The 12119-nt window shown below is 29.3% G+C and overlaps 1 protein-coding gene across 1 annotated transcript; it reads left to right on the forward strand.

Moving 5' to 3' along the window:
* Positions 1-6995: 6995 nt before the first annotated feature.
* Positions 6996-10220, forward strand: LOC108344971 (microtubule-destabilizing protein 60). The gene is made up of 8 exons (XM_017583516.2): positions 6996-7992; positions 8314-8347; positions 8446-8541; positions 8659-8778; positions 9194-9292; positions 9519-9578; positions 9687-9781; positions 9915-10220. The coding sequence occupies exons 1-8, from the start codon at positions 7133-7135 to the stop codon at positions 10036-10038; spliced, it is 1488 nt and encodes a 495-aa protein (XP_017439005.1). The 5' UTR covers positions 6996-7132; the 3' UTR covers positions 10039-10220.
* The last annotated feature ends 1899 nt before the right edge of the window (positions 10221-12119 follow it).

The following is a 12119-nucleotide window of genomic DNA, read 5'->3' on the forward strand; positions in this document are numbered from 1 at the left end:
TTCACAGAAGTGCTGATGAACATCTTGGCACGATTCAACCTTTTTCGTGTGTCTCAGTTTCTGCGTCAACTTCAACGACCTTGTCCATGTCACAATCACCTTCTTCATCCTATGAATATAAAATGTTAAGTCTTTCATAACTTAGTATTTAGCTGAGTTTTCTTAAGTATGTTATTAGTGCAAAATGTTATTACTAATCAAGAAAATCTGTCAAGTTATTGTCATATTTAATGAAGAAATTTTCAACCACTGTTTTATAAGAATATTCAAAACTCAGACTTTGTTTATAATTTTTAGTTTAATGTAATTCCTATTTATTGACAGTCAGTTTTTGGTTGAGTTTATGTGAATTATTAGTGAAATAAAAACTGAATACAACCAGGTAAATAGTAATCTACTGTTAGTTACTTAGAAAATACTTTTAGTATTAATTTTAAGATGATTATAAAAAAGCTTTATATTTTGTATTCCATTTTCTTTTTGTGCTAAATGATACACTTTTCTATTTAGACCAGTTCAGCTCTATTCATGGTTTTTGTGTTCTTTTTATTTTTATTTTTTTCATTTGCATCTTTCAGTGTAAACTTACATTTGTAATTTTTTATTTTTCTTCGAAAAAATAGTTTTTTTTTATCCATAGAAATTAAACAATCAACACTCAACCTGAACTAAACTCTTTAGGTACTTAGTTTTTTAAGGCAAAGAACAGTTAATTAGTTAATATAGGAATTGAAAAATACAATGTTGACCACATTCTACTGGATGCAGTAGAATTATTTACACATTGAAGTTGTTGCTTGTAATAGAATATATATATATATATATATATATATATATAATTGTCAATTTCTCTTTCTATTCTTCTAATTCCAAATTTAAATGACTATCATATTACTTTTTAAATTTGCAGCTACTATTTGACTGGTGTGTATCAAAAGCACAATAATCACAATAAAGCAAAATAAAAAATTGTAAATATTACTACACCTGTTTACATTTCAAATTTTAACATGCTAAAATTACATTGTTTAAAATAAAACTAAGATTCAATATTGTTTACTTAATTTAAAAGTGCTTTTTTCTCCATCTTTTTCAACATGAAGTTGAATTTTGTTTTTCATGTTTATGTTAACATGTTATATACAATCCAATTTCCGAGCTTTTAATTTGAAAATTTAAAGGTGTATTTTGAATGAACTCTTACTTCATTCCAAAAACTTCACTTTCTTTAAAAAGAAAATTATTATCAAAGTCAAATTCAAAATATAATCATTATCGATGAGGATTATAAGAGCAGAACTATCATGTGTACTTAGCTAGATCTAGGTTAAAATATATGGTGTGATTTTTCACACTATGCAAACTTCAAAATGAAGGATGCACTTTGCTTCAAAAGTTAGAAAATGTGAAGTGCATTTAAAGCTAGAAAGAGGAAACAACCAACCACTCAAAATGTATATATAAAATTGCTGAAAAAAGAAAAAATTAATTATGATATATATGATTTGTTTTATGCCTTAAGAAACTGTGTAAAACCTAACAAAAAAAAAAGAAAAAGCTAATTAAGAGTTTTCTCACCATGCAAAAATCTAACATCAACTATATACTGACTACATTTTACTAAGGATATTTTATTAATATATACTATCATTTCATTATAATATATACATTACTTATTGTAAGGATAAGATGAGATATAATTAAACATATTTAAACATGTTTTTACCTAAAAACTCATTGAGTATTATAGATAGAAAAAAATGTTAAAATACATATGATTTATTACTATAGAAATAAGTTTAACTTATGATAAAAGAAATTAATACTAAATTATAAAAAAAAACTATTACAAGTGTATCTAGTCTACCAAATTATATACATAATCACAGTATTTCTACAAATATAATCAATATTAATAATTAGTAGTTAAACAATACGATGAGATTAAAATTGTGAGAAAAAGAATGTGTTGTTAATACTTCTTTTATATTACTAAAGGAAATCATCGGGATACATTTAAGTTCAATTTTTTTACTATATTTATTAAAATCTATAACATAACAATGTATTAAAAAAAAGTATAATAATATAACTTTTTCTCTACATTTTTCAAGATAATCTTATTTTTAATATGTTTATAAGAAAAACAAAAAAACAACTTTTCTACCATTTAGTTTAATTTTTTTTACCCAATTTATTTTTTAAATTTAAATTTAACTATGTAACATCTCATTTTAATAGTATTAACTCTATTATAGGAATCATTATATATCCAATAAAAAAGAAACAATTAACTTAAAAAAGACATATAAGATGTTATTACAGTTATTCAAACATAACTAACACCAAAATATATATACAATATCTTATACTATTATGAATTTTATTACACTTGAAACTAAAATATAATACTAGAGTTTTACAAAAACTGATATAGATATCTATACATATACACATAAACCAGAAATCCTACTTTATGCTCCCTGTTATCACCATTTTGTACATGTTTTATAGACATATCATCTGCTAACACCATTGAGGTGATAATAGAAAACAAGAAAGCAAACAAACATACCACAAACACAAAGGGTAAGCTAATTTACCAAAGAAACATACATACAATTGCATTATGAATATTAACACTTAAACACAAGTATATAAAACAATCCTAAAGCATACAATCATCAACTTTAAACTTAACCATTCAGATACATGTATTGAGGTCAAACTCTAGCGGGTTATGCAGTTATGGTGACCTTTACTGCTGTGTAGAGTCATTGCCAATGAATTTCATCTTAACACATAAAAGATTAGTTCGTTAACGCCTTAGGCAAAGGTAAAGTTCCTAAACTAAGACCTCTTGCTCCTTTCACCACATGCATCATCCTTCTTTACTTGAGATTGAATAGTTATTAAAGCGTAAGGATTACCTCCAATACGAAATCCTTACATCAATACATGCAAAACTTAAAACCATACAAGAATTTATCTTTGAAATTCTTTTCACATCATACTTGATACATACATACATAGATATAGTCATAATATAACTCATAAGGCATTGCAAGTTTCACTCTAAACATACATAACATCCATAGAAACTAATTTAGATCAACAAATATAAAAAAAAATCACATAATAGTACATTGACGCTCAAATTGATGCTCAGCACACAAGATCTCACAAAAGAGAGCTCTCAGCACCAAAAGATAGAAAATAGCTCTAGACCTACAGTGATAACTAGCACTCAACGATGCTATGTCACCGTTCAGTGTCAGACCATTCACATTTTGGTCATTCAATGGTGAAAACTAGCATTGAGCACCATACCAAGAACCTGCAACTTCTTAAACTGTGACCTAATCAACAATGATTCCATCAACTAAAATCCATAATATAAGTCAATCACAAACCATCAAATATGCACGCACAATTCTAATCACATTAAAACTTGAAAATAATGGTATTTAATTTCTTTTACCTTTTAAAAGCTCAAACTGTTCTATGGAACCTAGAATGACTCTCTTAGCTTAAGGGACTCTATCTACTCCCTACAAACCATAAAATCATGATAAGATATATTATTAGCACTACTGATCAACATAGAATCATATAGAAGACTCGAATGACACATGTGATAGAACAATACTTACATTCATGAGAAAACACACAAACTAGAGAAAAAGATAAACTGACTTACTCTTTTGCAAAAACTGATCGGATAAACTTGAAGACATTTCCTCAATGATCACTTAGACACTCCTTAATCTTCAAATAGATGAACAAGCTTAAAGAAATGATAAAGAGTCCTTAAAGAAAAAATTTTAAAGAGATAATATTCTTCTAGATAATGAAATTCATTAATTAAAATTCTATTTATATATTTAAACTTTTAATATTAAAATAAGCAAGTCTCATTATTTAGAACATCCTATAAGTTCTAATAAGCTCTCACAGACTACACATAATGGTTACAAACATTATGAATTGTTAACTATTAATCATAGATACTAATTTCTTTCTTTTACATATTTCATTTATGATAAGCTTAAATTTCCATCTTCTTTCTCTTTCTCATGTCATTTCATTGTTATTCTTCAATTTCTTTTTCATCCATCTGTTATCATTTTTCTATTCTCAATTTGGTTCCTTTACTATTAAATTTTATTAGCTTGACTCAATATAATAAAAAGAAGCAAGTTTTCATCATAAAATTTCCCAGTTTAATATTTTTTATTTTACTATTCAAATTTAAATTTTTGCAAAATTAATTTATATATATATATATATATATATATATATATATATATATATATATATATATATACCAGCATAAACTACATCTTTGAATCTTATATTACCCATATGTCTTTAAAAAAATGGAATATTGACCTTTAGATTGAATAAATTCAATAATATTGTTACATAGTTTACTCAAATATTTGTGATGTAGCTGTGGTATTTCCCTCTAGTGTTGCTCCTACCATAACATTTGTTGGTGTATTTTTTATTGGATTCTTTCCTATTTCGCTATATGACACATATTCACCTCTATCTTAGAATAATATTCATTCTAATCAATTAAAGATCATAACACACAATCCTTTTGTGATTGTTATTATTAGAACAATTTTCTTTTACAAACACTCTCACAAACTTGAATTAGGAAAGGACTCATGCCTTTTGAATTAAATGTGGTTAGAAATTAACTTGTGTTAAACTAATTTGGAACTAAAAAAATAACAATTCATTGTAACTTTTAAGTAAACTAATGTTTGAGTGAATTTTGTTTTTAAGTAGTTCTGAAGAAAGAAAGTCTAAAATAATTCTTAATGGAATTGGAAGATGGCTGCTAATTAAAATCTAAACATAACTTAAATGCTAAATAGATTATGGGTCATCTTACCACAAAAATTAATAATTAAAAGGGTTGACATTTTTTGGATGTAATGGTGAAGGATTGTAAATTCCATTTAAAAATCAATCATATGAAAGAAATAGTTACTCACATAATTCAACCTTTTTCAACTTTGGATCTAATCGCATTCAAGAAATAAATGAGTGACTTTTTTTAGTTGTGGCATGTTTCAATAAGAGGAAATACTAGGATTTCTACATTAATCCAAGACTATATTTCACATGAACAACTTTAAACTACTAAATTACTTTCCATTATCAAAGTTTAAACTAAACCAAATCAATAAAAAAATTTATTATATAATAATTTTTTATTAGATAATTAAAAAGTCTAAATTATCACTCAACTTGAATAGTTGTATAATCTTTGAGTTTCAAATATAATTGGCATTCCCAATTTTGAATTAAAATCAATTTAAGTTTTAACTTTTTACGCAGAAACTAGGGATGTAGATTAGTGTCTTACCAACTCCGCACATATAGGATAACATTTTTAAAATTAACATTAATTTTATATTTCAGTTTTTAAAATTATTGTTGTTAAGATGAATAATTTTTTCCGGCTTATTTTTTTCTCTTTCATTGGGATGACTTATTTCTAGATAAAATTAACGAGATTTTTAATTTTTCTCACCAAATTTTTAATTTTCTTAACTAATTATGAAAACGAGTAATATTTTTTAAGAATAAGCTAAAATTCAACATGAACTACATCTTTGACTCATTTGTTGTTCTTTATCTTCATTATACTCATTTTTTATTTATTTGAATTTGCTTTCATTTTTTATTAAAAAAATATTTAAGCTCAATGACTCAATTAAATAAACTTTCTTTTTCTACCAAGTTTGTTAGTTCATAATTTCACCCTGAATATTTTAAAATTAATTTTAGTTAATTCAGAATTTCAACTCTTCAAAATCGTAGCAAACAAATATATGTATATATTTTTGTTAAAATGTTAATTAATTTTCTGAAAGTCCAGGTAATTTTTTAAACCTGCATTTACTCAATTCATATTGCATTCCTTTTTATTTTTTTTACCTGGAAATTTAAAATTAGTTTTAATTTAGTCAAATTTTCTACTCTACAGAATCAAATTAAATATACCTGCACGTATTTAATTAAAATGTTAATAACCTAAATTATGTTTTAAAAAAACCTAGTAAATATATTCAATCTATATTATTATATTAGACTCCATTTATATCAATTACTTGACATTGTTTTTACTATAAAGGGTTTATCATTAATTTTACATTTATTCGATTTGTATACTATAAAGGTTTCTTACAATTATTTATCTTTTTTTTAAAGCCGGTGTAAATTCATTTATGTCAATATTAATTATATTCCTTATTTCTTCCTTTCGGTCTCTCTTTATTAAAATCAAAGATATGAAAATAAAGAATATCTGACCAAATAAATCATATTTAAGAGTGACTCATAAAAATTACTTTAAAAAGATATTTATTTTATTCTTAAAAGAAAAAACACAACATAGGAAGAACATTATCACATGAAGAGAAAACATCCTTCAACATAAAACTCACAACAGTAATAACTCATTTCCTGAAAAAAAAAAAAAAAAAACCATTTATGTAAATTTTTACACTATTATGTAAAATACATATATGTGTTGGTGATTTCTTTTTCTTTTTTATATGTGATTTCATCTCAGATTTTATTTTTCTATTTAGTCCTCATTTTTAGTTAATTTTCAAATGACTCTTCAATTATACTTATATTTATTTTATTTTATTTTGATCCAATTAAACTCTAAACCTAATATTTAGTTTAAGGTATTATTTAGAGATAATTTGGATAATTAAAACGAAAATAAAAATATATGCCCAAAATAATAAAAAAATGTTAAAATTATGGAATTTTTTAAAATATAAAATCTTAAATTAATAAAAAAAAAAGACCAAAATCTCGTGTTGAGTAGCAAAAATAAATGTTAATAATCTTCAACCTATCAAAAAGAAGAAAAAATAAATGAAGTCTGAGCAATGAACTGAAGGTAATAACAAATACAACGGTCAAAACCCTTAACGGAAACAAAAATGTCAAATCACATACCAAAACTAGCCGTTACAATGAAAATCCTTCCTTCCTTTCTGTATTTTCTGCACTAACAATTTTCACTCTGTTTCAGTTTCTGTCACCATTTTTCTTCTTCTTTACTCTCTATTCTCAAACCCAATTTTGATTCCAAATGGAACTACCCACCAACACCACCCACCAATCAAAAACAGTCACCACACCTTCAAAGAAACCCTCAAGAAACTCAGAGAATGCGAACCCTAATGTTTCTCACCTTCGAAGCCCTCCTTCAAAGTCCCCTGCTTTGAGATCCTCCAAATCAAACACCACCAACCCAATTGTACAATCGCCGCAGAACAGGATCCGGCAGAGGAAGTTCGTGGTGGCCAAGAAGAAGGATCAAAAAGGTCTTCGAAACGACAGTGTGCTGTGCAAGTGCAAACATAAAGGTGGCGCGAAGTGCGTTTGCGTGGCGTATCAGACCCTTAGGGCTTCTCAAGAAGAGTTTTTCCTCAAAGAGAATAAGTTTTGTGATGATGTTGATGAAGATGTTGAAGAAGAAGCAAAAACAGAGTGTGAGAGTGTGAATGCAATTGAAATTGAGGGAAGGAAAAGTGAAGCAGTAGAAGATAAAGAAAAAGAAGATGAGGGATTCAATAAACGAAGGAGGGAGAGGAATAGGTTATTGGAAGAAGCGGGGAAGAGTAAGAGTGTTGCTAAAGATGGATTTGGGAAGGTTATGCATTTAGTTAAGGCCTTTGAGAAGCTTCTCACTGAACCCAAAGGTTCGGAGGAAAACAATCACAAGGAGGATGATCATCATGAAAGGAAAGATAATAAGGGCAAAATGATGAATTGGACTTTGCCTCTGTTGCAATTTGAAGAACATCATAAGACAGTTGCAGTGGCCGATGCTTCTGTTTCTGATTCTTCTTCGTTTCATTGTACTTCTGATTTGGTTTTGACGTCCGAGAACCTTGGCTTGGATCAAGGGATTTCAGTTTCTTCCTCATGGGATAATAGCGTTGCAAGGTTTGACTTTTGGCTCTACTTGATTAGATTAAGGGTAAAACTTAGATGTAGTTTCGAGGTGTCTTCTGGTGCATGGATTTGTGGTTAGCTTAGGGACAAAAGTTATCCTGTCAAAATTAGAGTTGCACTTTGTTAATCATCATCATTATAAAAATTTGCTTTAATTCTGATTGTAGAACTGCAATAAACACATTTAAGGAACTGTACCTAAGTTTTTGTCCTTAGATTAAGGTTTCAAATAACTTTTCTTCATTTGTGTCATTTGCTATTGTGATGTTTTTTGTTGATTTGTGCATTATTGTGCATTTGGTGGTGTTGCAGTGTGTCTACTGGGGATAGAAGGAGCCGGAGAAATGTAAGACTTCAGAAGCTGTTTTTATTATATGATTAAGTGAAGAATGTTAAATTGCTCACTAATTCAATTTTTGAATTTTAATGATTCGATTTTTGTAGAGTTTGGATTCATGTGGCACTTTTGGAGGGAGTAAGTGGAAGAGGAAGGAAAAGCAAAAAGTTACTAAGCAAAAACCATTTAAGCTAAGAACAGAGGTAACATTTTTGTGTTGATTGATTTGATTTATTATAATGTTTTTTTCTTTTTTGTTTTCAACTCTTTAATAACTCTGGAGTTTGGAGAGTAACATTTGTGATGCAATGATACTGTAGCAAAGGGGTAAGGTGAAAGAAGAAGAATTGATTAAGAAAGAACAAAAGATGATGGCTGAAGAAGAAAAAATGAGGATACCAATTGCACAAGGTCTTCCTTGGACAACAGATGAACCTGAGGTGAGGTGATCTTTTCATTGAAATCCTTTGTTTGGGTGGTTGTGATTCTTATTACAGTGATATTCATGTGTACTTGCTAATTGTAATGAATTAATGAGCTCAGTATCACTCTTATGATGTCACTTGCGTACAGAGCTTGTCATGTTTACTTGTTAATTGGTAGTGGAATATATAGGTTTTAATGTCATTCTTCTGGTGTCACTGTGCTAGTCATGCTTTCTTGGTAGTTGTGATGAATTAATTGGCTTGAAGTGTCACTATTTTGGTCACTTGTTACCGTGCTATATTTACTTGCCAGTTGTAATTCATTACTTAGCTTAATGTCATATTTACCTTCGATTCCTCTTATTACAATGCTTGTCATATTAATGGATTTCTGAGCTTAACGCCACTCTGTTGGTGCCATTTTTCGCAGTGCTTGTTAAAACCTATAGTTAAAGAGAGAACAAGGCCTATTGACCTAAAGCTCCATAGTGATATTCGGGCAATTGATCGTGCTGAATTTGACCAACAGGTGCCTCTTTCATCCATTTTTTTTTCTTTTACTTTATTGTTATTACTAGGTAGTTTCTTTAGGTATGTGCATTATAAAGTGTAATTTTCTGTGGTTGTAGAAGCCACTACTTCATGCATGATTTTAACTGCCAAGTTCAGTTTGAGCCACTCAACTCTTTCGTTTGAGAAAAAAATGGATGATTGTTGAAAACGCAACCAAAAATGAATCATTTGTTTGATTGTAGGTGGTAGAAAAATTTAACTTCATAGAACAACTGAAGCTGGAAAGGGAAAGACAACAGAAGGTAACACTGTCTATCATCTTTCTAAAACATGTTTTCATGATAAAAGACATGCACCAAGTTACCATGTTTTCTTCCATCATCTAAAATACTTCATTCCCATGTGTATAGATGTCAGAAGAAGAAGAAATAAAGAGGTTGAGGAAGGAACTGGTTCCAAAGGCTCAACCAATGCCTTATTTTGATAGACCTTTTGTTCCAAGGAGGTATGACAGTTAGAACATGTTTTCTGTCACTTCATTTTTTTTTTTCACTATGATTCTTTATGCTGGTAGAACATGTTTTCTGTAAAATGTGTCATTTCATTTTTTTCTCATTATGATTCTTTATGCATGAAAGGTCAATGAAGCATCCAACAATACCTAGAGAACCCAAGATTCACATACCCCAACATCAACCTAAGAAGATGAAATGCTTGTTGTCATGGAATGACATGAATCCCTGCTCCTCCTATCTCAACTAAGCTTCCAATGGCCATTTTCTCATATGAAGTGAAATAATGCTTTCATTTTCCATAATTCGTTCACTCCACAATATTCAATTTTGTACATTGGCAACTCAATATATAGTTGCAAATTCTTTTGTGCATAGTCATGATCTTTCTCTGAATTGTGCAATGAAATGAAATGTCACTATTTTTTTTTTAATTTGTTATTCATTCAATTATTGAGAACAAGAAATTCTAAAGATGGTTATTTTTCCACAAAATGCAATTTTGTATATAGTTGCAAATTCTTTTTGCTTATCGTGAAAGAAGGAATTTACTGTACAATGTTGCTTAAGATCAAGGCACTAAAAATTACTCTTTTTTTTTTCTTTTAGTTTTTTTGAACTTTATCCACGAAGTCATATGTAGCGGTTCAAAATTACTACCATTAGAAATTACAAAATATCAAGGATATTAGGTACAGTCCCCCTTTACCTTTTACATCACAACATGCTTTTATATTTTAGCATTTCCACGTAATCTCAACATTGTCCTTCTTCAATAAAAACCAAGGTAAGCCAAATAAAACTTATAAGTTTTAAATAAAAAAGAATATTCATATAATTTGATTTTCAATAATATAGTCTAGAATACAATATATCCAAAATTTATTCGATACAACATATAAAATCATTCAAAAGACTCAACCTTTGAAGCATCGATATATTGGTTAACGCTATAAGATTTTGCACCTGTCTACTCCTCTCAAGAGTTATAGTATAGACAACTTTCTCAATCCATTGAGTCAGGGAAAATTCAATATTTCTACTGAATGTGATTAACATCATCACTCTTGATAACAACTTTCTTCGATTCTCACCACTATAAATTCTTGTCTATTTAACTCAAATTACTAGTAGAATAAAAATAATCTCACCTTTGCACTTAACACCAATACACCCTGTACTACCTTGATTCATAATAAATTCATCTAAAATATCCATGTTCAAGAACAACCAGTAAAACTTCATGAAATACCACAAATATACACAGCAACACATAAAAGAGGAGTGGTGCCAAGTGATTTGGAGAAGGCGTCCAACACTTCTAAAATAAGGGCTCATTGTCAAGTGGGCGTCCATCGGTGCTCCACCCTTGCCCAGTGATGGGACCCTTGGTAGGACTCTTGGAGTTTAGTGGAACATGAGTGCCCAATTTAAGTAAAGAGCACCTAAAGCTAGGGACCTCTGGAACTCATTGTAAAAGTAGTACCAATGATGACCCTTTGCGCCCAACGACCAAATCACCGAAAGCTCTTTAACTTTGGCTCTCGAAGCCAACACCCAATGCCATCTCAAATATTCATTGTCTATGATTTTCATCAGCAATGCACAATTGACTTCAATTGGTAAATTTCTCACATCCTAAAGTTTCCAACTTTAGTTGGAAATAAAGTTTAGGCATAATACTTATTTTAGTCTTTATATTCGTCACTTTTGTTCAAAGTGATTATCGAGTTTATTCGGCCTTTAAAAATGGTCATTTTTTTTTTTGTAAAATTTATTCAATTTGGTTATTTTCGCTAACGACATCTAAATCGCTAACGACATAGAGTCTATGTAAAAAAATCGGAATGGGCTATCACGCAATAGTGTTCACAGTGGCTGACTCACATCATCATCTCACCATGCCATCACTATCTTCCCCAAATAAAAAACCATAATTTCTATATGTTGTGGTTGATTTTGATTTCTATAGGTTTTTGTGATTTAATGGAAAGTGATTTAGGAGTTTCGCTCCTTGTAGATGGTTTCGCGTCATTAATGGAGGTAATAAGTTCAGTGATGCGATTTGGGATTTTACAGGTTTTCATGGAGGAGGCACGATTTCGCGAATTAGGTTTTTGTGATTTGTATTGATGACGGTGCACGAGAAAGATGATGAAGGTTGTGCAACCTATTGCGATGGGGGATCTTTGTTTCGATTTGGGGGTTGAATGTGATTTGCGCAAGTTAAGGTTTGGTTCAAAAAGGTTCGTGATTGTTGCACCGAACTAGGATTGATGTTCGAAGGAGATTTGGGAATTGTGGGTTTTATGCAGGTTCAGTGATTCTGTG

This window comes from Vigna angularis, chromosome 8 (genome assembly GCF_016808095.1).
Source record: "Vigna angularis cultivar LongXiaoDou No.4 chromosome 8, ASM1680809v1, whole genome shotgun sequence".
NCBI lineage: Eukaryota > Viridiplantae > Streptophyta > Magnoliopsida > Fabales > Fabaceae > Vigna > Vigna angularis.